Source organism: Glycine soja, chromosome 6, assembly GCF_004193775.1.
Source record: "Glycine soja cultivar W05 chromosome 6, ASM419377v2, whole genome shotgun sequence".
In the NCBI taxonomy this organism is placed as follows: domain Eukaryota; kingdom Viridiplantae; phylum Streptophyta; class Magnoliopsida; order Fabales; family Fabaceae; genus Glycine; species Glycine soja.
This window is the reverse complement of record NC_041007.1, coordinates 27825739-27851599: the sequence shown is the minus strand read 5'-3', so window position 1 is coordinate 27851599 and position 25861 is coordinate 27825739. Positions and strand designations below refer to the sequence as shown.

At 31.8% G+C, this 25861-nt stretch overlaps 1 protein-coding gene across 1 annotated transcript; it reads left to right on the top strand.

Moving 5' to 3' along the window:
- The first annotated feature begins 691 nt into the window (after positions 1 to 691).
- LOC114414331 (diacylglycerol kinase 3-like) lies at positions 692 to 25519 on the top strand. Its single transcript, XM_028378602.1, has 12 exons — positions 692 to 1092; positions 2004 to 2126; positions 2823 to 2960; positions 3051 to 3136; positions 4785 to 4872; positions 8215 to 8290; positions 9553 to 9635; positions 22985 to 23055; positions 23553 to 23630; positions 23897 to 23984; positions 24570 to 24686; positions 25268 to 25519. The coding sequence occupies exons 1-12, from the start codon at positions 757 to 759 to the stop codon at positions 25424 to 25426; spliced, it is 1443 nt and encodes a 480-aa protein (XP_028234403.1). The 5' UTR covers positions 692 to 756; the 3' UTR covers positions 25427 to 25519.
- Positions 25520 to 25861: the final 342 nt, after the last annotated feature.

The window sequence follows — 25861 nt, the reverse complement described above, 5'->3', positions numbered from 1 at the left end:
TATCTTTATCTCTCTTATTTTTTTGTACAATAGAATCCAATATTCAAATGATATATAAATTAATTATTACATATAATTCTTAATTGATATCAATATTAAGATAAGGTTAATATATATGAATATATATATATATATATATATATATATATATATATATATATATATATATATATATATATATAGGTCTACTCTATTGGATGAATATAATCATGTATATATATTAATCTTTTCCTATGCGTGAACACCCGTATTATCGAACTAGTTTAAAGGAAAATAACATGAAAATTGATGACAGCATAATAAGCATTTTGTGATTAGGGAGATGCGAGAGGGAATTTACTATTGGCCACGAGTAAAGACGTACATTTAAAAAACCGCAAAGACATACAGAGAAAAAAACAACAGTTTTTACATGGAAATCTCCATTTGACGTTGTTCTTGGCCAAAGGCCAGGCCAATCGCCTCCGTTGTATCGATAAACCACAAAAACAAACAAACAAAATTCAAATTAAACCATCCTTCGCCATCCCTTCCCAGACCATACAGAAGCATCTCATTCAACAAATGCATCAAATAAATTAGCGGATCAGTTGTTAGATTATGTTGACGTTAACTTCTTTGTATTTTTTTCTCTTACAGGGTCACATTTCGTGTCCTTTTAATAAAGAGTTCTTGATTTGCCTTTAAAAAACGAAAAAAATTAGCGCATTAGATTCAACAGTTTTTTTTTTCCTGATTTGGATCAGAGCAAAAACAATGGACCCACCGTCATCATCAACAATGGTACCGATAAAGTCATCGTCGTCGATCGTGGAGTCGTTGCGGGGATGCGGCATTTCAGGTGGCACTCGTGTGGATAAGGAGGAGCTGAGGAAAAAGCTAACAATGCCAAAATACCTTCGCTTTGCAATGCGCGATTCTATCAGGTTCAAGGACCCAGCCGCCGGTGAGAGCCGCTGCATTCATAGCAAAGACGACCACAACGCGGTGGCACCGTCCACGCCTATGGTTGTTTTCATCAACCCTCGCAGCGGCGGTCGCCACGGCCCCTTCCTCAAGGAGAGGCTTCAACATCTAATGAGTGAAGAGCAGGTCATTATCTCTATCTTTCTTTGCATAATAATGAAACACATGCATGATTACAATGTTTTGTTTCTGAAATTATAATTTTAACTCAACATTACCCTCTTCTTCCATTTTTTATCATTCCATGTTTGAAATTAATAATATCAATAAAAAAAATAATTAAATGATATATACAAATTTTTTATAATATCACTTATCATAGTCCTCTTTATTTGGAAGATTTTTTTTTTTACATAAATACTAATAAAAAATACAAACAAACCAGAAAATAAATTTAATTAAAGTAAGATTCTTTTATAAACAAAATCAATTTATGTATTTGAACTTTTAAAATTGTTAAAGGAGAATGTCTATGAAAGTGTAGAATAAGTTGATTTTAGCTTACAAAATATGTGTAGTTATTTTCTCTATAAGCACTTATTATAAGTTTGTTAATTTTTTAATAATAACTATGTATGTAATTGCTAATTAATTATCCGTGTAAAAAACTAATGTTAGCCAATTCAACTCACATCCAAGAACCAAGTTTCTAGTTTATTCATTTTGTTTCTATTTTTTTATTCTATTATTCGGTTAAAGTATTTATTGGTTTTGTCATTCGCCTCAAAAGTTTAGTTAAGTATTTTTAATGAGATATCTCATTTCAATCACATGTTGAATGTACAAAATTTGAATTTGATACAACTTAGATCCACCGAACCAAAAATATGTTGGTTTACTCATTTTCTCTTAATTATTTTTTGCTTGGGTCTTTAATTTAGAATCTGACAAAGTGAATGCTCTTTACAATTTGTTTACAATTTTGATTGTTCTTATTATTGCAAGTTACTAACTAAATGCGTGATCACAATCTGTGATTGCTGCTTTTTTTTTTTTATGCATTAATGTTATTATGGTTGATGTGAAGTTCACCGCAGGTGTTAGATATGTTAGATGTGAAGCCTCATGAGTTTCTCCGATATGGGTTAGGTTGTCTGGAGATGTTGGCCAGTCTTGGAGATTATTGTGCCAAAGAAACTCGTGAAAGAATACGGATTATGGTATGTTCTATTTCACAATTGTGCTTCAATATGGTTCTTTTTCACATGATAAATGCACAATTCTTGGGTTTACTGAACCTCACATGTTAACTAATTACTTTATAATATAAAATCTCATAGTTTGGTCTTCCCTCACAATGCATACATACTTAGTTCTAATACAAAGTTAAAGTTTAGTTATTACATTCTTTTTTCTTAGTGGGTAGAATCAAATTCATCTCTAGAAAATTTTGTTCACACACACATCACTAAGAACGTAAAATCTAAATTTGATCTCTCCCAATTACAAAGGCTAGCTAAGAAGGTACATACATGTGTGAGAACTATTAAGACAAACTTCAGAGGTTCTTTTAGATAAGGATAGGGGTTTTTCAATCCCACAAAAGAAATGTGTTTGTCAGCAAATTTCTTATTGATGAATTTCGGACTTTACATTAATTTATATTAATAGGTATATGTGTATGTATCTCATATACGGTGAGCTGATGATATTTAGACATTGCATCCCTATATTTTTAAATATTCAATGGACATTTTTTACTTTTCTCTATTTATCATCTCCTATCATATCATATCATTTGTCATATTTATATATTTTTCTTTTTTTTTCCCTCTCTTGTAAGGTATAGAATAGGAATTTATGTCCAAGTACATTTATCCATACATGGAGTATGAATCTATGTATTGATTTGATAGGTAGCCGGAGGGGATGGTAGTGTTGGCTGGGTATTAGGATGTCTCACAGAACTTCACGCACAAGGACGAGAACCTATTCCTCCAGTAGGGATCGTACCACTTGGTACAGGCAATGACTTGTCTAGGAGTCTTGGTTGGGTAAATTCTTATTCTTGGAAATTGTGTGTTAAATGAATGTTGATTACAATTTCAAATAGTATTTACTTTTAATATATTTGGTATTACCAGGGTGGTTCATTTCCTTTCTCATGGAAGACAGCCATTAAGAGAAGTCTTTACAAGGCTAGTATTGGTCCAATTTGTCATTTGGATAGGTATATATTATCTTTTTGCATGTTGAAGTATGGTAGACTACTTTAAGTTGGCCTTTACAAATTCATATTTTATTTTAAACTTTAGCTCGGTTGATTAGCGAATGGGTAGGACTATATAAATGTTGTGGCATAACTATGAAGAAATTATAATATAATGATTTGTTCTAGAGATCTTCTTATTCTATTATAAATCGTGAATTGACTACAGTAACATTAGATGATAATTTCTAACCTCTTCGATTACCATTTACATATTTGAGTAAATCTTCAATTTAGTAACTAAATTTATATCGTGGTATTATTTTAATATTTAAAACTAAAAAATTTTAAATATTCTTTGACCATAAATCAAAGACTAATTCATCAAAATATTGAAATCTATTTAGGGGCTTTATCTCTTTCAATATATATATTTTTTCATAAATATACAGACTAAGGGTTAAATCTTGAACCACATACTAAAGAGTTTGGGATATTTTTCAACCATGTCACTCTATGTTGGTTTTAGGATTTCATTAAGTCCCTAAAATTAATCTTTTTTTCTCCTCATATTAGTTCCTAAACTTTTCTATTATTAATATTATCACTAAAGTCCCAAACTAGGGATCATATTAAAAAAAAGATTAATTCAAGGGACTTAAATTAAACCCTAACAAATTATAGATATATATTCATTTGGATTTTTCTTAATTTCATGAACTATGACGAGATACAAATTCAATGATCTAAATTCACCATTTACTCATCATCATATTTTCTTATAACCTACAAATTTTGGTGTTTTAAATTCTAGTACTCGAAGAATGAAATGAACGCACTAAATAGAGAATGAGATACTTATATGCTTAGCTAATAGAATTTATTATTTTATAAAAAGATTAATATGTATTTCATAATATTTAGTTTAAAATAATTATATATATATATATATATATATATATATATAGAGAGAGAGAGAGAGAGAGAGATAGAGATAGAGATAGAGATAGAGAGAGAGGGAGAGAGGCAGAAGAGACTATAAGATACTCATAATAGTTCCCTACTTCAAATCTATCAAGCCGCTATAGGATTTGATGTTAGCAAATTAAACTTTTTAGAAAATTTTCCAAATTTTGATGATTCATTTCTAGTTTATATGCTCCAAAATTGATTTAATTTGTTTTAGTGGGAGAAGGAACCATTTATTTTATGTGTGTGTTTGACATATTGCTTTGCATGTTTCGAGTGGTAAGCATGATTGCAATAAATTAAAATTTCATAACACATATTTTTGTTAACATGAATGACTTTATTAATGTTTTATTTCCATAATATTATATATATATATATATATATATATATATATATATATATTAATGTTTTCTTTCCAATGATGTCTCCAATGTTATGATTCTGATTTTATATTACAGTTTGCAACCTAATTATATTTGTAATATGATGGTTTTGGTGGTCTTCACAACATAAACTTATATTTTTTTTTTTATTTTTACTGCATCAACCTAAATTTCTAGTAATTGCTCATATTATTTTTATAATTATAAAAGCAACTATAATTGTGACCTCAACAAGAACTACAATTTAAAACCATGATTGTATTTCACAAATCAACCAGGCATAACTTTTCTGCTTTTAAATTTCTTTTATGCAGTTGGCGACTTTCACTTTCAATGCCAGAAGGCACAATAATAGAACCACCACATTCTTTGAAGCATACAACAGAGTTCACACTTGATGAGGTTTTGACCTATTTTTTTGTCATTTTTATTTTAACTAGTCATATTATTAATTAGGTAGGCTTCTTTTCTAATTATTGTATGTGGCAAGTAGCAACATTGAATGGTTTTTGGAAATGTTGCAACACTGAATGCATATGATTTTGGAAATGTTGGGTCAAAAAAGAAGAAAAAATATATTTTGGCAATGCATTTTGTTTAATTGAGATTAAACTATGATTAAATAGTTTTTTATCAACAAATATTAAATGTTAATTGTTAGTTTTTTTAATGGAGATTCAAATCTAGGAGTTTTCTCTTTTCCTTCTCCCTTAATCACCAAACCAAACCTAAGACTCTTGATTAAAATGGTAAAAATCTACCTTTCTCTCTCTATATATATATATGAGAGAGATATAAACCCCTATAATTTGACCCTGGTGCGCTTTATTTCTTATACATAAATAATACAAAACATAATTATTAAATAAAATAAAAACTAATGAAAAAATACGCGCTATAAAAAAAATTATAACAAGTCTAATTAATAAAAAAAAATATAAGCTATACATATTATTAGCAATTAGAAATATTAGTTAAAAATAAATATAGTTTAGTATGATTAGTGATAGTACCCATCACACAAAAATTTGTTTGAGAAATAATTTAACTAGAAAAGTTATTTTAAGAGCCATTTATGTTAAGTTTAAGATAATTGTTACAAATGTTAAACGAACCGATCCATCTTGGAATTGATTCTAGCATTGATAAATACTTTGTCAATGAATTAATATAGAACAATTTTTTTTATGAAACTAGACATAACTTCATCACCTTAATATCATTTATTCTAACTAGGGGTGGGAATAGGCCAGGCCGGCCTACAGGGGCCTACGACCTGACCTACATAAAGCCTGGCCTGGATTGGCCTATTTAATTAAAAGGCTAGGCTCAGGCTTTTTTAAAAGCCTATTTAATTAAATAGGCCAGGCTTAGGCTTATTAAAAAGCCTTATAAGCCTGATAGGCCGGCCTATATATATATTTATATTATTTTTTGGGTATAATTAATATTTTTTTTAAACTAGCAGATTTCATTCCTATAATTAAGTAAAACTTTAATTACAAGGTGTATTCTAGAGCAAATAAAAATCATATCCTATCATATCCTATTATCATATTACGTTCTTATACAAATCATATCTTATCATATCCAATTATGTTCTTATACAAAAATTATATCCTATCATATTTACGTTCCTATGCAAAAATCATATCATTTTTCTATCAGGTTTCCTTTTTTTTAATTCTCCTATTACGTTCCTAAATAAAAGATTAATTGTAAAAAGGCTTTTAAAAAGGCTATCAGGCCAGACCAGGCTTTTAAAAAGGTCAGGCCGAGGCAAAATAAAAGCCTTTGATAGGCTATAGGCCAGGCTTAGGCCTGAAAGATTCATCGTAGGCTAGGCTCAGGCCTTTCAAAGCCTGGCCTGGCCTGGCCTATTCCCACCCCTAATTCCAACTATGGTGGCACTAATGAGCTTAAGGATCCTATGAAGCACACCTCCTATGCTGGCACTAATGAGCTTAAGGATCCTATGAAGCACACCTCCTAGAAATTTATTGATGGAAAAAGGAAAAAACAATACAAGAATGCAACTTGTGAGGGGACCAAACGAAACTCATATAGAACCAAATCTATATATAGTTAGGGAGAGCAAATTTTTCTCTAAAGAAAAACTCTTTAATACTAGCTAGATGGTAAATTATCTCACAAAATAAAACCCACCTCATGAATATCCAAATTAGCTAATTCATCTCCACAACTATTCCTCTCTCTAAACATGAGACTTCACAAAATTGAATGAAGTTGTATAAGATAAACAATTCATTCAACTTAAATGGAACTTGACACCACACTTTAATCTAAAATTTTAAAATTTGGATTTATGGTTTTTCTTCTCACTTAAATGGTATTCAATTTTTTCACTTCTAGTCGATGTGAGACTTTACCTCATAATTGTACTTCAACAACAACTTTAAATCTTTAAGTATGTGATGCATTTGAAAGGTGCCTTTCTGAAAGCGAGCATGATTTCTACTGATCCATAGATACCAAGATGTATGAATTACTACCACAATGATCACATCCTTGACTTGAGAGCTGGAAGCACTTTTGCAACTATTTAGAAGGGCTAGAGGAGAGTCCATCTTCAACTGATTTTGCAGCATCAAGCTTAATCAATGCCAATACTGTTGTGCAAAGGGACAAAAAAAAAAAGAGATGCTTTGCTGTTTCGTTGCTACTGCCACATATGGAAACAAAAGTGGATCCCTTTTTAATTAAGACATAATCTGTGGGGAGTTTATTTTCAAGGAGCCGCCAGAAAAAGAATGAACGCGTGGGAGGAGTTTATTCTTGCCGCAAGACTTATATGACGTCGGCCTCAGGCCCCATCACTTTCAAAAACTGCTTCCATATTAATACATCAGGCTCAGGAATAATGGGGATGACTGTGGCAAGAATAGCGGCTGAGATCTACGGGTAATAAAGCTGAAAGTTAGTGGGGATGCACCATTCATCATCTTTAATAAAATCCGAAACTTTGGCTTTCAGTAATAAACTAACATCTTCAGGAATTTGAGCAAGATCAATGATGGCTTGGTCAAGCCAGACATGAGTCCAGAAATTTATGGACCCTATCGATCACCATGTTTCAGCAAGAATTTTGATTAATCGAGTCTAACTAGGGTCTCACCCCTGGTCAAATGAATGAGCGAACATGGTAGGAAATAGTCTTGCCATTTCTAAAAAATCTGTCCCTAATAAGACTTGCCCAAGGAGCATTAATCATATTCCAGGAAAGCTTGAGCATAGAAGCTTTGCTTATCAGCTTTAAAGGTCTCAACCCCAAGCCACAAACTTTGTGCCAAGCTAAAGAAACTAATTTCCTTTTAGTAGTATATGCTGTCTACGAAGAACTGAATTGAAATCACCTATGATGTTCCGCCAAAGACCTGGGTGAGCTTGTTGAAGAGAAGAGAGCTATGCCCATAGAGTTCTTCTTGCAATATAATTCGTTGCTGCATAAATTCTAGAGAAAAATCGTTGTGACGGTTAGGAAGTTCCACATTAGCTGCCTCAAGTCTCGGAATTTAATTTATATATATGTTGAACAACTTTATTTAGTACCAACTTATTTTAAATTGAAATCTAATATAATATTAGAGTTTATAACCCATCTTGATTCTCATCTATTCTAATATGATATTTTTTTTAGAATTTTTTTTTTCATTCAAATTTTCTCAACTCAATATCTTAGTATATTTTTTTATGTCTAACGTATAAAGTTTCTTGTGATTGAAGGGCTTAGAAGTTGAGAGAGAATTATCTGAGAATGTTATATGTTACGAAGGCGTGTTCTACAATTACTTCAGTATAGGTACTTTTGGCTTTTATGTTCATAGTATGTTGTTGCCTAAAATGGATTTTTTAAAACATGTTAGTGACTTCTTTACATAGTTGGTATTAATAATTGAGACTTATATGTTGTTATACAAGAATATATCTCTAGGTAACATTAATATAATGCTAGATTTATCTCTTCTTGATGTTCACATAAAGGGTAATTTAAGAATGTATTTTTCAATTGTTATCAAATGCTACATTAATTTTGAAGTCCAAACCTTTCCTTTAAGACCTATAATGATTTAAAATTATGGTCTTAGAAGCTCAAGCAAATTACTAAGGTTCTTGAAGTCCATCTATTCTTGGTTTTATAGCCTATATTTATTATAGTTCTCACATAAAATGAAAAATGCTATTTGAAGTGGATGAGAGACTTACAAGTAGGGGGTTGAATAGTTACCCTTGATTTTTAAGCCTTCCTTTGATATTGATTGCTCATGATGCTTCTTGGTTATTAAAAATTGATTAGGAGTAAGAAAAAATCATTCTCACACTTGAATAATCTTAAGAAGCACTATTAAAAATCGGCTAAGGGTTAAGAAGTTGGCCTTTCAAAACTATTTGTTAAAAATGTTGCTTCTCCTGGTTAACAAATGTTGATTTTATTGATACGACATACTTAAAGGCTACTTTTGAAATATGAAATCAATTTTGCTTGACTTGAAAATTTCCAATTAAATTAAATACTTTAAACAAAATTCATTTCAATAATAAAAATCTAGTTTTCCTTGATAAATACTTGGTTTTCAAAATAAAAAGTAGTTCAAAAGCTACAAATAGTAAGGCAAATGTAGACAACTAAGAAGCAAGGTAAGGATATTGCATACAAGGTTTGTGTACTAATTTACCCTTCAATCCTTGGGATATATCTAGTCCCTACCTCAATAGGATTTTATCATAGTAGTGACAGTTGATTACAAAGATATTCTTTCTCATCAAGTCTCCTCTAGGTTCCTAACTATGATTAAAACTAATTTCTTTTTGGTTATGTGTTGTAACCAAAATTAACTAGCTAACTCAACACTTAATTAAAACTAATCATAAAAATATTTTTAATGAATAATAGATGAAAAACATCTTTTACAAACAAAATTCCAAAATGTCTGCAAACAAACTCATGAATTCTTCGCTTTGGTGTTGATTAAGGATGTCATGGATACTATTTTTAGGTACCTTATATGAATTTCTAATTTTTATTTTAGAACATTAATTGTAGTTTTATTTTTCATTTTATAGGAATGGATGCCCAAGTGGCTTATGGTTTTCATCATTTACGGAATGAAAAACCTTACCTTGCACAAGGTCCAATTGCAAATAAGGTATTGATTGACTATTAACTCATGATGGTGAATGTGTTTTCCAAACAAAGTTCATTCCCATTGCTTAATTTTAGAAGATGAAAAAAAAGAGACATGCCATGAAATCCATATGTTTAAATAGCATAGCAAAGACAATATATATGATTTATAGAAGGGATAATTATCTTTTTAGTCCCTTAAATTATTTTCGACCTTACTTTTTGTCCTTTTTTAAAGACTAAAAGTTGAAGTGAATCCGCTGGTTACTGGAAGGAGGGTTGAATAGCGACATCAACATTGATCAAGCTAATTTTTTCACAAGCTAATTGTTTTATAAAAAACTTTTGATTAAAAATTAGAGTATACTTTTTAAAATATAAGTTTTCAAAAACAAACCTTAACTATATAGCAACAAGGATAAAAAAAGCAGTAAAGAAGGAAACAACACACTAAGGAATTATATTGGTTCGCCCCAACAACGGCTACATTTAGTACCTACACCTGTAGGTTTTCCACTAAGACCAATTGTGATATTCTTTCTTTCTTGAAGCCTCCACAAGCTCCTTTCAACTAGTAATCTCAAAGCCCATTTACTCCAAGTATTCTTCCGCAAAGCCTCTTCAAGCTTCCTCCAAGTATTGTTGCAAAAAGTCTTTTCAAGCTTCACCCAGTATTCTCTAAGCTTTTGCATGCTCTACTCAAGTTTTCATTCAAAAAGCCTTCATGCTTCACACTCTCGGTAGCAACTGCTATTGGATTCACACAACACTTATTGTGTTCCTGCTGACCTTCAGAAGCACCTGTCCCTTGACTACCCTTTTGAGTTATTTCCCTCTAAACCTAGGGTGTGCACTCACAATTTTTCAGATTTGGCATTACTGACTCCACCTAAAGTGTTATGACTAAGGAATCTCCAAAGGGGTTTGTCAACCTGACATTTACCCTATCTTTTGGCAACACTTCCTTGCAAGTTACTCCATTGAATTTGCTCAATGCATAGAGTGAGCTTGGAGCTAGTCATTATTGTGGTTGCTGGAGGTTGAATTCAACTTTTGAATGTTGCATGAGTTGTCCAAGTTCTTATAGCTAGCCATTCTTCACATCTTCAACCTCTATCATACAACTCATTTGACTTGTCATCTTCATCTCTACCCTTGCTTCATTATCATCCATCTTGCACTCTTGTCATCTTCATGTCTAACTCATAGTTGTTTTTGCAAGGATGAGTTAGACATGTGAAACATAAAAGAATCAAATAAAGAATAAGGCAAGTTGGACTTTAAGGATGGCTTGGACGAGATCCAACGTAATGTGAACCAATTCTTGTTCAATATGACGACAGTGGGTGAGGCATAATGATGTAAGCTCCATCGGAGCTTGTAGGCCTATGATCTTCTTCATCAATGGATTCCTTTGCTTCTTGAAAGATGAATGACAGCGGAATGGAGAAGGAAGAGAGAGAGGAGACGCCACTTCAAGGAGAAGATGAGTCTAGAAAAAGCTCACCACCATAGGAGGCCATGGATAAGAGCTTGGAGGAAGAAGGAGATGAATGAAGGGAGAGGAAGAGAAGAGCATGAAATTTTATGGTCTAAAAGAGCTCTGAAATCTGAAGTTTAATTTTCAAATGATCAAAGTTGAAAAAATGCACACACATGACATTTATTTATAGCCTAAGTGTCACACAAAATTGGAGGGAAATTTGAATTTCTATTCAAATTTCACTTGAATTTGTGGAGCCAAATTTTGGAGCCAAAATTTCACTAATTATGATTAGTGAATTTTAGCTATGGTTCAGCCCACTAATACAAGATCAAGTCCAAGATTCTTCACTAAGTGTGCTTAGGTGTCATGAGGCATGTAAAACATAAAGCACATGCACAAAGTGTGACTATATGATGTGACAATGGGGTGTAGCAAGCAAATGCTCACCTCCCCCTCTAAAATTTAATTGGATTGGGCTTCTCCCAATTCAATTAAATTTATTTCTCAACACACATATCAAATATTCACTTAATGCATCTGAAATTACAAAAATACCCCTAATACAAAAACTAGTCTAGGTGCCCAAAAATACAAGGGTTGAAAAATCCTACATTTCTAGGGCATCCTACCTATATTATGGAGCCCTAAATACAAGGCCCAAAATTAATGAAACCTTAATCTAATATGTACAAAGATAAGTGGGCTCATACTTAGCCCATGAGTCTGAAATCTACCCTAAGACTCATGAGAACCCTAGAGTCTTCTCTTGCATCTTTGGCCCAATCTTCTTGGAGTCTTCTATCCAATGCCCTTGGGGGGTAGGATTGCATCACATAACTTGGTGGCCATGAACCGAACCACAACTTGAAAATAGTTCAAAACTTGATTTGATAATCAACTCGTTGAATTTGGTTTATAAACCAAATGAGCTGAACTTGGGCTAAAAATTTAGCCCATTAAATAAATGAGCTGAAATTGAGCTACCCATAGTTTGACTCGTTTGGTTCATGAATCAACTCATTTGGGATAAGATCCATTTATACTAGGTGTAAATTTAAAAACTTACACCAGATATTAATCATTGATAAAATTCAATCAAACAATTATAATGTTTCAATTTAAAAATATTACAAAGAGGTCACTTGATCTATTTTTCCTATATTCTTACCGTTAAATTTCCCAATTGCATCGCTGTATTCTTCCACTTTTTTGTTGCAGTAGGTAATTCCTTAATTGAATCGAATATCTCATAAGTGACATTAATATTGTTCAAATATAGTTAGTGGCTTCTTTTAGAAGGCTCAGGAATGATAGGTCCATGCAATGGGGATTAATCCACTGAGAATGCAACCTTTCTTTTAAACTGTTGGCTACCTCCTTTGAATCTCCAATGACCTTTCTTCTTCATCAATCTATTGGCAAACTTCTTTCGTTTCTTGTAATTCCACCAATAGAATGGACTTGAGAGAATAATGCAGCTCCATTGACTTTGTTGACCTTTGTCCGTTGCAACAAGAACTTAGTCCCTAACAATAGACAATCGACTTGAATAGTGGTGGACACTTATGACAGAGATTATGGACAAGCCTAAAGAGTGTATCCATTTTGATTTTTTATTATTTTATATATGCAGAGTGAGGTAGTTTTTATTTATGCAAACTTTGGTTGTAATTTTTTGTCATACCTCGTGGCCCTACAAAGCTAATAGAATAAGTTAAGTTGTGCCTTTTTTAAAAAAATTAAACAATCATTTCATCTAAAATATATTGATAAATTAAAATTTGAATTGTATAGGATTTAAAAAGATAATGACTTTTGGTTAATGTGATTCAAGCTAATGAGTTGAATCAAGCTGTTCACGAGCTTGAATCGAGTTGAGTTCGAATTGAGAAAAAGGTTCATGTTGAGTTTGAGTTGAGCGTCAAGCTAAGCTAAATATTAATGAACCGAGTCAAGCTAAACCGAGCTTGGCTCAGATCGAATCATTTCCAGCCCTAGGCATAACCAATGTTTATAAAACCAGACTAGTTACCGAACAATGAAGATATAGGTTGAAGATTCAATGTTTGAATTGTGATTGAACTAGTAATACTTAAATAGAACATTTTTCAAATTTTCATAATATGTTAATTAAAAATAAATAAAAAAATCACTTAATATATAACAACTTCCTCAAAACAAAACAAGTTGTTCACTTTAATTCTTTTTTTTTGTACAATCTAGCCCACTTCACAATCCTCTTGAGACACCCTCTACCCCATACATATATGTACTAATAAAAGGAAAAAAATCATAATTAATTAAAAGTTTTTAAAATACATTTAAATAAAATTCTTTCAACAGGATAAATGGCTCACATTCACTTTCTTTTACATCATATTCAAACTTGTCCAAATAAATAATAAAGTCATCTTGGTTCAAACAAGGCTGCCTAAGACTTCATACAATTAATATAGAAACCTATACCCCAATGTCACATCCTATCAGAGCATTGTGTCTCGACATCCTTCATCACAAGGTTCCTTAAAGCAATTCACCTAGTCATCTACTTCTCCGAACACAAAGTTCAAGACCATCAGAGGATCCAAACACAAACAACACACAGGGAGTGGGTTATCACATTCTTAACTAATAGAGAAACAAGACAACTAGATATACATATCATATAAATGAGATACAACTTACTCAAACATAACTCACGTAATTCCACCACTTTGTCATTTAAAATTCACTTTTCAATCATCAATCACATTACACATGAATCACACACTCCGATCAAGACATAATAACACATCAATTTCATAATAAACAATTAGCAAGCATATGCAACAGTTATGCTAAGACTCAAGCCTATATGCAATGTGGTGCCATGTTAGTGAAAAACCACCCTGGGGCACTTAGGAGTACATAACAAGACACACCACAACATGGGTATGTCAGGTTACTCTCACTAAGTAAAATCATAGGGAGACCAGTTAGGGTCACGCTGTTTTATGATAATGCTCCAACCATGTGGGATCGGCACAGGCTTAAAGGAGCACTCAAATCGGGTGTATTTACCCCCAAGACCTACACTCCGAAGAGTCCGTCAGGGCCTCTCCCTCCTGATTCAGGTCCAATCCCTAAAATAATTTTTTTTGCATGCAGACACTGCTCATGAATTATACAATACCCACGACCTCACACTCGTGTTTTAAACATGTTTAACACATTGCGCTACAATTTAACACTGGTTCCTAAATAGGAAACCTATACTTTCTCTTTAACACTGGTTCCTAAATAGGAAACCTACATTTTTTCTTTAACACTGCGCATAAACACTTTTCTCAAGATAACACTGGTCGGGTTATTGTATAATTCACAGCTCACAACACAAGTAATGTCACATCAAGTCTTAACCACACACTTATTCACAACTAAAACTTGTTCACAATTTCACATCTCATAATGTCGCAATCCACCATCACATGTTTACATGTATATCACAGATCAACACATATTCAACTTTGCACTTATACTCAATCTCAATAACAATATTATAATCTCAAAGAAACATGTTATTCCACAATTCATCACAAATTCAATTTATAGACACTGCTCATGAATTATACAATACCCACGACCTCACACTCGTGTTTTAAACACGTTCAACACATTGCGCTACAATTTAACATTGGTTCCTAAATAGAAAACCTACACTTTCTCTTAAACACTGCACATAAACATTTTCTCAATATCAATACTAGTCGAGTTATTGTATAATTAACAACTCACAACATAAATATTGTCACATAAGTGTTAAACACACACACTTATTCACAACCAAATATCATGCCCATAATTTAACATCTCATAATGTCACAATCAATCATCTCATGTTTACATGTATCTCGCAAATTGACACATTCCACTTTGTACTACTCAATCTCCATAATAATATTATAATATCATTATAATAATTTATTACACCTTAATACTCATATATACATCACATAGTAATCATATTTGCATGACACAAAACATATATATATATATATATATAGTAAATCAAGCTACATTATTTTAGTATTACAATAAATATATACACATAACATGTTAATCATCATCATGGAAAAAAATTAGAACAAGATAATAATTTGTATAAAATAAGTCATTGCATAATATTATTTAGAATATAATTCACGTTAATAAAAAGAGCTCAATTTTTTTAAGGGTTCACATTCAACACAAGAACACATCAATTTCATAACAATTTCTCATTGGGACATCAACTGGTTCATCAAAAATATATAATTCATAGTTATAATTATAAGGATAAAATAAAAAATTACGAAAACACCCAAAAACTTATTCCAATTGATACTCTAAGGATCCCTACACATGTTATCACTAATCCCCAATTGTGAATAACTCATCCCTTACCTCGATGTAGTCAATCAGGCATTCTTCGTTATCAATTGTGGCATTTTTGGTATTCTCTAGAACTCCTCCTCCGGTTGCTTTGTTAGGATTCCAAAACATTAGAGAGAAGGAGAAGGGATTGAAGCCTCCATTCCATGATCCTACGTGCGATGCCTCTTTCTCCGTTCACAGGAAGTTTTTCATAAATCCCAACGGTGAAGGTGTGCGGAATTAAATCTTGAATCACATATTAAAATTTAACAACAATCCAACGGTTATCAAGTTTGAGATCGTAATTTTACCGAGACAGTTCTGGGTTTCTACGGAAAAGAAAAAGTTACAATGCGAAGGGTATTTCTATCAGTTCCGACATCTTTTCCTAATTACCAATGGTGAGAAGGCTCTTAATTGAGATTCAAACCTAGTGCTTAAATTTCACGATGATCCAACGGTTAATGAGTCCGAGATCGTCATTTTTCTGAAATAAGTTTGGTGGTATACGGGAAAAAGAGAGGGTTTTGGGAGGAGGAGAGGGAAAAACAAAATTGAGAGTAAGAGGAGGCATCGTTGGTGTGAAAACTAACCTAGCACGTCTCTATTTATAGCTAGAGTACTTACAACTTTTTATTTACTCTATTTATTTATTTTTATTATTTTATAAAAAAGAACTCTATTTTATTCCCTATTAAATGAATAAATAAAATACTTTTTTTCTCAAACCATTATTTTAATTAATAAAATTATTTCTCCTTATTTATTTAATTACAAAAGCCTCATTATTTTTTTTAACTCTATTTATTTTAAATAAAAAACCTTTTTAATTTAATTCACGAAAAATGGGATGTTACACCTTTGACATCCAAATCTAATTATTTCAACATACAACACTCTAATTACCCTAAAAGCCATAAGAAATCTTAAGATGGTGGAACTTAGTTGTCCTCAATTATGGACTACAATCCTAACTTTTTGTTTTCAAAATGCAACACCTTTTACATTGTTTTGCTGTTTTAGATGCCAAGAAACTTAATTGAAATACATCACATGGTGGCTTATAAAGGTGAGACTTGCAAAGGATATGAGGAGACACTCTTGAGCGAGGAAATAATTTTTTGTTTCAAAGTCTTTGTCATTGTTATGCCACTAATAATCACAAGAGTTTGTATCTTTGGCACAAGAATTAAAGGGGTAAATCTCCCTGACATTTTTTTTTCTCCTAGGCATAACTCATCTTCTTGAACTATTTATTTTACGCAAAGTTGTTCTGGTGAATTTTAGAACTGTTGAAAATTCATAAACTACAAATTTTGTTCGATTTTTAGTGTTTTAAATTGGTTCAATGGTTTTTACTTAGTTTTAATGTAGTTCACTTTTAAGGGCTATTTGGATCGGATGATAGGTCGGTTCCTGATTTGACAAATCAAATTGATCTGTCGAATTCAATTTTTACAACAATGACATAGCCTTACAAACTATTAATGGTTTCCTACAAACCATATAAGAATTAACAAAAGGGTCAAGGCAAATTGGACTTTAAGGATGGCTTGGATGGGATTAATGTAATGTGTACTAAATCATGTTCAATACGAGAAAGTGTGTGAAGCCAAAATTCGATGATAGTTGGTGAAGCATTCTAGAGTCAAACCATAGAAAGGCAACACCATTAAAAAGGTAGTGTGTCACTCTAGTTCCTTTATTAATGACTCTACTAAGGTTATTAAATGAATTCCCATGTGATATGGAGGAGAAAATATGTTTTATATGTGGCAAATTTGATGATGTTGTATTTTCAACATTAATCATAACTACCTAGCTAGAGTTCATCTTATACGTGCAAAGTTGGCCTCATTAGTGAAATCATCATGTATTGTCCATTGTACTGAAATTTGATATCTAAAATCTATTTGCCATTGTTGTTTCCAACTAACTTATTAGTGGAGAGAGGGAGCACTAACAAAATTGGTTAAAAAAAGAGACTTGATCTTTGATGTGTTTAAGGAATTAATCACATCCAACCTTGGGTTAGAATACATGGAGAAGAAAATAGTGTCACTAGCTTTGAAGGGCTTTATATGAAGGAACCTCAAACACATATTGGATGAAAGAGAGAATGTTAAGGGAGAGAGACTTGAGCAAGACATAATGGACAACAATTATTGATATGAAATGACAATGCATAATAATAGGTTATACGAATGTTGAACATGCATATATGTATGGTTTGTTCAACCTATAACCATTTGGAATGGGAAATACAAAAGCTTCAAGCCAAATAAAGAAATAAAACATTAGATGATGAAAAACATCAAGTTATTGAAAGGATGAACACCTAAAATTGGAGTAAAAAATGTTTTTCTTAAATTTTCATTTGTGCATGGCCAATACTGGGCATCCAAAAATCATGGCTACCTCTTTTTAGGTTCTATCAGGGTTCCGATGACAAATTTAATAATTCATTTTTCCATTATCTAGTGCATCTTTGTAAAAGTCCAATTCAATCTATCCAATTGTTAAAAAAAATTCTTGATTGGATTGAAATAATTAAATGGATGCATAATTATCCATCTTCTTTAATTTTCATATCCAACGGACCATCTAATTAACACGTAATGACTCGTCGTCAATCTACCATATTTTTTCATATTAAAATTGTTCTTAATTTATTAAAAGTTTTACTTCCATTTTTCCATTAATAGGTATGTTTCACAAGTCAGTTTGGTTTTAAAGAATACAATTTGACCTAATTAAATTTGTTTGTTTTGATTTAGTTTAGTTTCATTAATAAGAGTGAAATTACTTGTTGGGGGCTGATATTTTGGTTGAGACTGAGTTGAGGATACTCTGGTTAAGGCCTAATTGAAGTTACTCTAGTTGAAATTGTGTAAAGGATGCTCTAACTAAGGCCAAGCAGAAGGTGTGTTGGTCTAGGCTGAGCAGACAAAAGATGTATTAACCAACACCAAGCCTAAAATGTGTTGGTTAAGGCCAAGCCAAAGATGTCCTAGTCAACACTAAGACAAATATGCACTGAATGAGGTTGACTGTAACACTTTGAAAAAAAAATTACAACTCAGGTTGACAGGCAAAACTTCGTGTTGTGTCATCTGTGCATGTATATATTTAATTGAAACAATTATATGTTTTTAATTATTATTTTCATGCTTATCATATGTATATATAAGTATGTAATTATTTTAGTGAAGCTTGATAGAGAAATAGAAATTGTCTAAGCTAGATTTCCATGTGCCCAAGAATTACGTTGTGTATTGAGTCACAGTGTAATTTGTCTTTGTGTGAGGTTTACTCTAAGAACACATATCCCTCGGGAGATTAGCACAATCCATGAAGTTAGCACCTTAATCTAGACGTTTAAGATAAGATTTACCAGTTTTGTCAAAAAAGTGTTTTTACCATTTCTAGTTAAAATTTCAAAAGCAATAACACCCATAAATGGCACCCTTTTGCACGTTAATCTTGGCCATCATAGGGGTCATTCATGCTTGTCAATTGAGCTTATCACTAGCCTTAGGCCATAAACTCATCATTTCATTCACAAATCAAAAACTTGGGAACCTTATTCTTCTTCCTCTTGCATGAGACCTTCAAGGGAGGAGAGGATACCATTTTATTCTTCTTCCGAGCTCCATATTAGTATTCTTGAGAATTCTTCTCTCAAAGCTTTGGTAAGAAGCTCTTAAACCTCTCTTTTCTTCTTATTTATCTATCATTTGCGTGCAAGGCTCTTATTTTTTTGTTCCAAAATTTAATTTTCATTCTTAGAAGTCTAAGACATCAAGAACCTATGCTCCTTGTTCATCTAAGTCATTTTGTGTAACTTCATTCAAGGTAAGGAGGTCTTTCCACTTCTTGAACCCTACCTTGTTGTCTTTGGAAGCTAGGATTCGTTGCATGTTGTTTTGATGTTTAAATATTCGTATCTACTGCCTTGGGTTTAACTAGAGCATATGTCATTTTTATGGAAATTTTAAGGTTAAAAATGTGTTCTTTAGGTGTTGAAACTTAGGGTTAGTCTTAAATTTCACTTAAATAAGAGTTTTCTAGTAAAAGTTATGAATAAAACAAGTTTAAGGACATTTTGTAGAATAGAAATCTGTCACAAAATTGAACTAAATGTTCTAGATGTATGGATTTATTTTCTTAAAGTTTTTACCTAAAAATGAGTTTGTTAAATGTGAAATGTAAGGTAGCATATAAGATTTATGAAAAACCGATTCCCGAAACATGTAGAACATTGAAAATAAGTTAGGAGTAGAACTTTGTAAAACTGAGCAATAGAGTAGTTTTAGATAGTAGATAGCTTAACATTGTGACCCATGCCTCTAAATAAGTTACTTTAGAATTATTTATTTTCTGGAACTGTTGATTTAACTACTATATTATTGTTGAGATAAACTGCATGATCTGATGACTAATGTCTGTTCTAAAAATTGTGATGATTCTCTGTTGATAAAATTTCTGAGATGCATGCAAGTATAATTATTATCATTATTATTGGTGAATGGTAAGATCAAAAGAGTGTGAACTCCGACAAATTATATTTGTGACTTATGAATTTACATTCTGTTATATATGTATGTATATATATACATACACACACACACACACACACATTAGTTTATTGTTATTTTATCTGTATGCATTGTGGTTTAAATCCGGAGAGAACAATTGAGAAAAGAAGAGAGAAGAGAGAAAAGAGAAAGCTCAGTCACTAACTAACTAACTAACACCAATATATAGAGTGTTAGTAACTAACTAAACTAATTACACAAAACAAAATCCCAAACTCGCAACCCAATTTGTGAATGTATGTATACATGATTTTGATGATGCCAAAGAAGAATCAAACAAGGCTGCTTCAAAGGATAAGCATTGCTTCAAGATTAATACAAGATTGCTTCAACAAACAAAGCCTTGCTTCAAGATTACTTTAAGATCAAGCCTTGCCTCAAAACAAAGTGATTCCAAGACATGAAAGGCTCTGGTAATCGATTACTAGATAGTGTAATCGATTACCAGAAGACAAGTTTGAGAAATAGTTGTTAAAAAGGGTTTTGAATTTGAATTTTTAACATGTAATCAGTTACCAATAACGAAACTCTTGAAATTCAAATTCAAAATTCATGACCCTTCAAATAATAATTGTGTAATCGATTACCAGAAACCTGTAATCGATTACCAGTGAAGAATTTCAGAAAAAGCTTTTTGAAAGACACATCTCTTCAAACCATTTTGAAAAGGCATGAAGGGCCTATATATATGTGTGTGTCTGACTTCAAAAAGTAAGAGAGAGATTTTCCAAGAGAACTTCATTGCCAAATGCTTTCTCAACAACTCTTGGACAAACACTTGCAAATCGATTAAGAGTTCATCCATGAACTTCAATTGTAATATCCTTCTCTTAAAGAGAGAATTCTTCTTCTTCTTATTCAAAGAGATTAATTAAGGGACCGAGGGTCTCTTAAGTTGTAAGAATTCTTGAACACAAGGGAAGGGTTGTCCTTGTGTGGTTCAGACTTTGTAAAAGGATTTTTACAAAGAGAGTGGAAAATCTCAAGTGGATTGCTTGAGGACTGGACATAGGCACAGGGCGTGGCCGAACCAGTATAAATCGAGTTTGCATTTCTCTCTTCCCTTATCTCATTTATTATTGCAATCAATTTTGTCTTGTATGTTTAAATAACATTATTAAATTGATTGTTGCTTCTTCTTCTGCACTCTGAGCCTATCATTTAGAAGGGGTTTAAAAGTTTGTTAGTGAAAATTAATTCACCCTTTTTAAGATAACTGAGGCCATTTGTCTAACACAATTCTTCAAGTGCAGAGGTTCTGATTTCCAATCTCAATCTGACCCTCGAAATGACAGAATTTGCCAAACCTTAGTTGTAACAAAATTGAAGATCTTTTTCTTACCTTTCTAGGAACTACTCACATGTTCCATTTGGAGTTCTGTAATGTCCTCTAGGCCTTGCACAAGGCAGATAGGTCAAGTAAGCACAATCTAAAATTTAGCTACAATTCTCAATTAAGCTCAATCATGTGCCTTAGACCAAAACTGAGTTAAGGTGAGAAAATAAGACTCGAAGAGATTTCAATTGAGCTAAGAAGAATAGAAAAATATTAAACTACAAATGCCCAATCAAGGAGTGAAGGAATCACCCCTACAACCAACAAGTCTCAAGTTCAGGAGATGTTGAGGGAGTTGTGCCCTCTACGAGATTGACGTAGTAGGATGACAAAAAGAGCGTGGCCGTGTCAAGATACACACACGTCAATTTACACATTTCATACTTTGGTGCACATTGTGCCGGTAGATAGACTACATGTCACGCCTATCACCATCTATCACTTTCACAATAGCTAGATTCCTTGGGGATTTATGTCTCGTAGGCAAATGGAGTTGTTTGAAGACATCAATTTTTATTTAGGCATGGAAAGGCCTCACGATGCTCAAGAATTTGTAGTGATCCACATGAGGTTTAATGCGAGAGGTAATGTCATGAGTTTGGAGATTCGAGTTAGTATGTCCCATGCAAGTCGCTGAGGACTAGGGAGATCATGTCGACATGATGCCTGAGGAAGAGGAAGAGTATTGCGAGCTTCTACGAGATTTAGAGCCTTCATTTGATAAGGAGGATAGATTATTTTCCTGTGCCTATACCTTAGGCATAGTTCAGTACTTTTAGTCAGGTGGTGATCTGCTATGATCCTAGATCCTTTTTGATATTTTGATGTATTTTGAGGGGCGAGATCTTCATTGAAAATATTTTTTCATGTAGCAGATGCATATCGATCGTTTCACTACCTTAACACTTTTGGCTGTATCCAAATTTCTTCCACCGTAACACTATTTATTTGCTTTATTTACATAAAAAGGCTTTGTATTATAAATTGGCGCTCATATATTTACTAATTTAATTGTGATGTGAAAACTTAACGCTTTCCAAGAAGCATGCTTATTTTACTTTATTTTATTTCATCTTATTTATAAAAAGAAAATTGATAAGATATTTTGCCAACTTAGAAATAGAAATTAAAAGTTAATGACACATATTCCACAATATTTATTATTTAAAATAGTTTTGAAGCAAAGTTTTAGAAAAATAATTTAAGGTGTTACATTGACTAGAAGATACCTTGACTGAGATAAAATTTGTTTCTTTGAATAGTCAAATGGAGGCTCCGTTCTATAGAGTTAATGCACTAACTACAAGAGTCTTATATTTCCAAACTATGATAATCACAAAATTTAGTTTCTCTATTTACATTATTTTTGTCTATTTATATTATTTTCCAATAGAATCATTAATTTCACAGTGTCATTTTTTGGATCTATATATTTGTCTTTTTTGTCAACATTATTCTTATATCATTTTATTAAGTATTTTGAAAAAAGTGATGTCATAGATTCAATTGTACCAATAAATATAGGATTGTGATCAATATGTTTTTTATTTTGGTTGTAGATTATATACTCTGGTTACTCCTGTACTCAAGGATGGTTCTTCACACCATGCACTAGTGATCCAGGATTAAGGTAAGATATATCTCAACTAAAGTAGTCCTTCCTTAGGATAAATTAGGAAAAATAAGAAGTTCTAGTTATGTTTTTGCTTCTTATTTTAGATCACATTGTGAAACACATTTTCTTTAATAAGAAAAATATTATATGACTTGTGCAACAAAAAAATTTCCTCCCATTTCTTTTATTATTATAAGAGAATCATAACACAAGTTTACAAAATTTATCATTTGCAAAAATTCTAACATTTTGGGAGACTTTTTTTTTTCATTTATTTGTACAGAGAAAAATTTTGTGCTATGATCATTTCTTGTTTTAATTTCAGGTTAAACTATTTTACTTGATTTTTATAGTTGTCTCCATAGTAAGTTTTAGTCTCTATACGTGAAGTATAATATTTTTTCCCGATTTATGATAATATGTGGCTTATGTTTGTGGATTACTAAATGGCCTAATAACTATTTATTTAGTTCCATGTGACTAAACTATTCAATGAAAAAATCTTGCGATAGGGGACTTAAGAATATTTTGCGGATGCATGTCAAAAAGATCAATTGCTCAGAATGGGAGCAGGTTCTAGTTCCTACAAGGTATATCTCATCAAATAAATTTCACAAGTATGTATTAACATGTATACTAAGTAGTGTTTCAAAATTGACATCATTACCTTTAGGATTTTACCATATTCTAGTTTTCAACAATGGATATGTGTTTCTTCCACATTCAAAGTTCAAACTCTTTTTTTTTTTTCGGAGTTCAAAGTTCTTATAGCTTACATTAGTGTGATAAAATTTGTTCTTATGGTCTCATTAGAGGTTTGTCTCATTTTAAATAAGGTTATGTCATTTGTTTTCAGTGTAAGAGCAATAGTTGCTCTAAATCTTCATAGTTATGGAAGTGGAAGAAATCCATGGGGTAATTTGACACCTGAGTATTTAGAGAAGGTATACTCTTTCCTTTGATAATTCTATGAGATCTAATGGTTGAAAGTATTCTATATTACAATGATAGGGGAAAAATACACAAGAGAAGGGAGCTTGGTTTAGTATGTGAGATATAAATGTAGTATTCTATATTTGGATTTTATATCACTATTATGCTACTATAGTTTGTGTTATTTACATCAAAAGTGAAAAAGATTTATTGTGATAATTGAATCCAAAATATCATAAATAAGGGTATGTGTAACATTTCTAAATCAGTTAGGGATGTCAAAATTGATACATTGAAAATGGAATATATTGTAATCCAAAATTTTCCAAAAGGCTAGTCCCATATAACAAATATCACCATTAGATATCGAGATCTAATTCATTTTTTTAATTTAATTTGTATATGCTTTTCTTTTCACTCTCTTATTTGCTTGATGATTATATTGTTTGTAGACCATGTAACTCATGGAATTACCCATTCATCCATTGATTTATGATAATTTTAAAATGAATGTGAATTGTGCTTGATAAATTTGATTTTTGTTTTTGTCAATTTTGAACTATCTATAAGTGAGACTCTTTTTAATGTGCTTCTAGAGAGGCTTCATTGAAGCACAATTTGATGATGGACTTTTAGAGATATTTGGTCTAAAACAAGGATGGCATGCAACATTTGTCATGAGTGAACTAATTTCTGCAAAGCATATAGCCCAGGTACCGTATTAATTTGACATCTTTTATTGTTTGTGATTTGGGTTGTAATTTTTACTCAAAAATTGAAAAATGTATGAACTCAAAATTTCCTTAATGCTTTTTTGAATTTTGAAATATAATGATTTCGAGTGGATAGATTCTAAATAGCAGTAAAATTGTTCTAGTTCTCTTTTGCTTTGAGCTAATTGTTTCTTTTTTAGATATGTATTTTAGTTTATTGCCTTCACTTTCCATATATGGAATATATAAGTTGTGTACATAAATTTGCAATTTTTTACTTTTTCACATAAGCTAGACAATCCTTAATATATCCTAGGGCCATGACTACTATATGGAGTAATTAAAGCACTATTCTTGCATAGGAAAAACCTTGGTTATTGGAAATATGACCTATATAGATATTCCTAAAGTTCTGAATTTACTACCTAATATTTCATTTAGCTAGTTTGAATATGACAAATGGAAACCAACCTTTTTGCTCGTTTGCTAACATGAATCAGTTTTCTTTGATTTTGTTCTAATTGGTAACTCATTAGCATCTTTTGGTATGTGTAAAATTGACTATAGAGGTCTAATTTTAGGCAACAGCTATTCGATTGGAAGTTAGAGGTGGGGAATGGAAAGATGCATTTATGCAAATGGATGGAGAACCCTGGAAACAACCTATGAGCAAGGACTTCTCCACTTTTGTGGAAATAAAAAGGGAACCTTTCCAATCAATCATGATTAATGGAGAATAATTCTATCTTCAAAGGTTAATTATTCCATAGTTCGCTATTCATGCAATGTATGCATATTACACGTAATGTAAATTTTTCACTTACTTTTTTATACCCTCGTTGCACTTTGTATATTTTTTTTATTTCTCTCATTTTTTCACATTACATATTATATTTATCTTCCCCTCTATCTTATATTTCTTCCTTTCTTTCCTATAAGTGTACACACCCTTTTCTGTATTGTTGATGTGTTTGGCAAGTGTACCAAATCGCTCTAAGTAGTATTTCTCGGAAGTCCGAGTATCATTTCCACAAGGATTTTATTGCACTTTATTGAATACTCTTCAATTTGTAAGTAAGAAGTAAATAGTAAAAACGGGAATAGGCGCAAGAATAGATTGCTACTACTAGATCAAATAGTTTAGACAAATAATTGATAGAAATGCCAAGACTAGA

What these genes read in the sequence shown, in the direction of transcription:
- LOC114414331 (XM_028378602.1), top strand. Translation starts at nt 757, where the DNA reads ATGGACCCACCGTCATCATCAACAATGGTACCGATAAAGTCATCGTCG. An exon ending in ACTAGTGATCCAGGATTAAG is followed by an intron (nt 23,056 to 23,552) that starts GTAAGATATATC and finishes ATCTTGCGATAG; the next exon opens with GGGACTTAAGAATATTTTGC. An exon ending in CAGGTTCTAGTTCCTACAAG is followed by an intron (nt 23,631 to 23,896) that starts GTATATCTCATC and finishes ATTTGTTTTCAG; the next exon opens with TGTAAGAGCAATAGTTGCTC.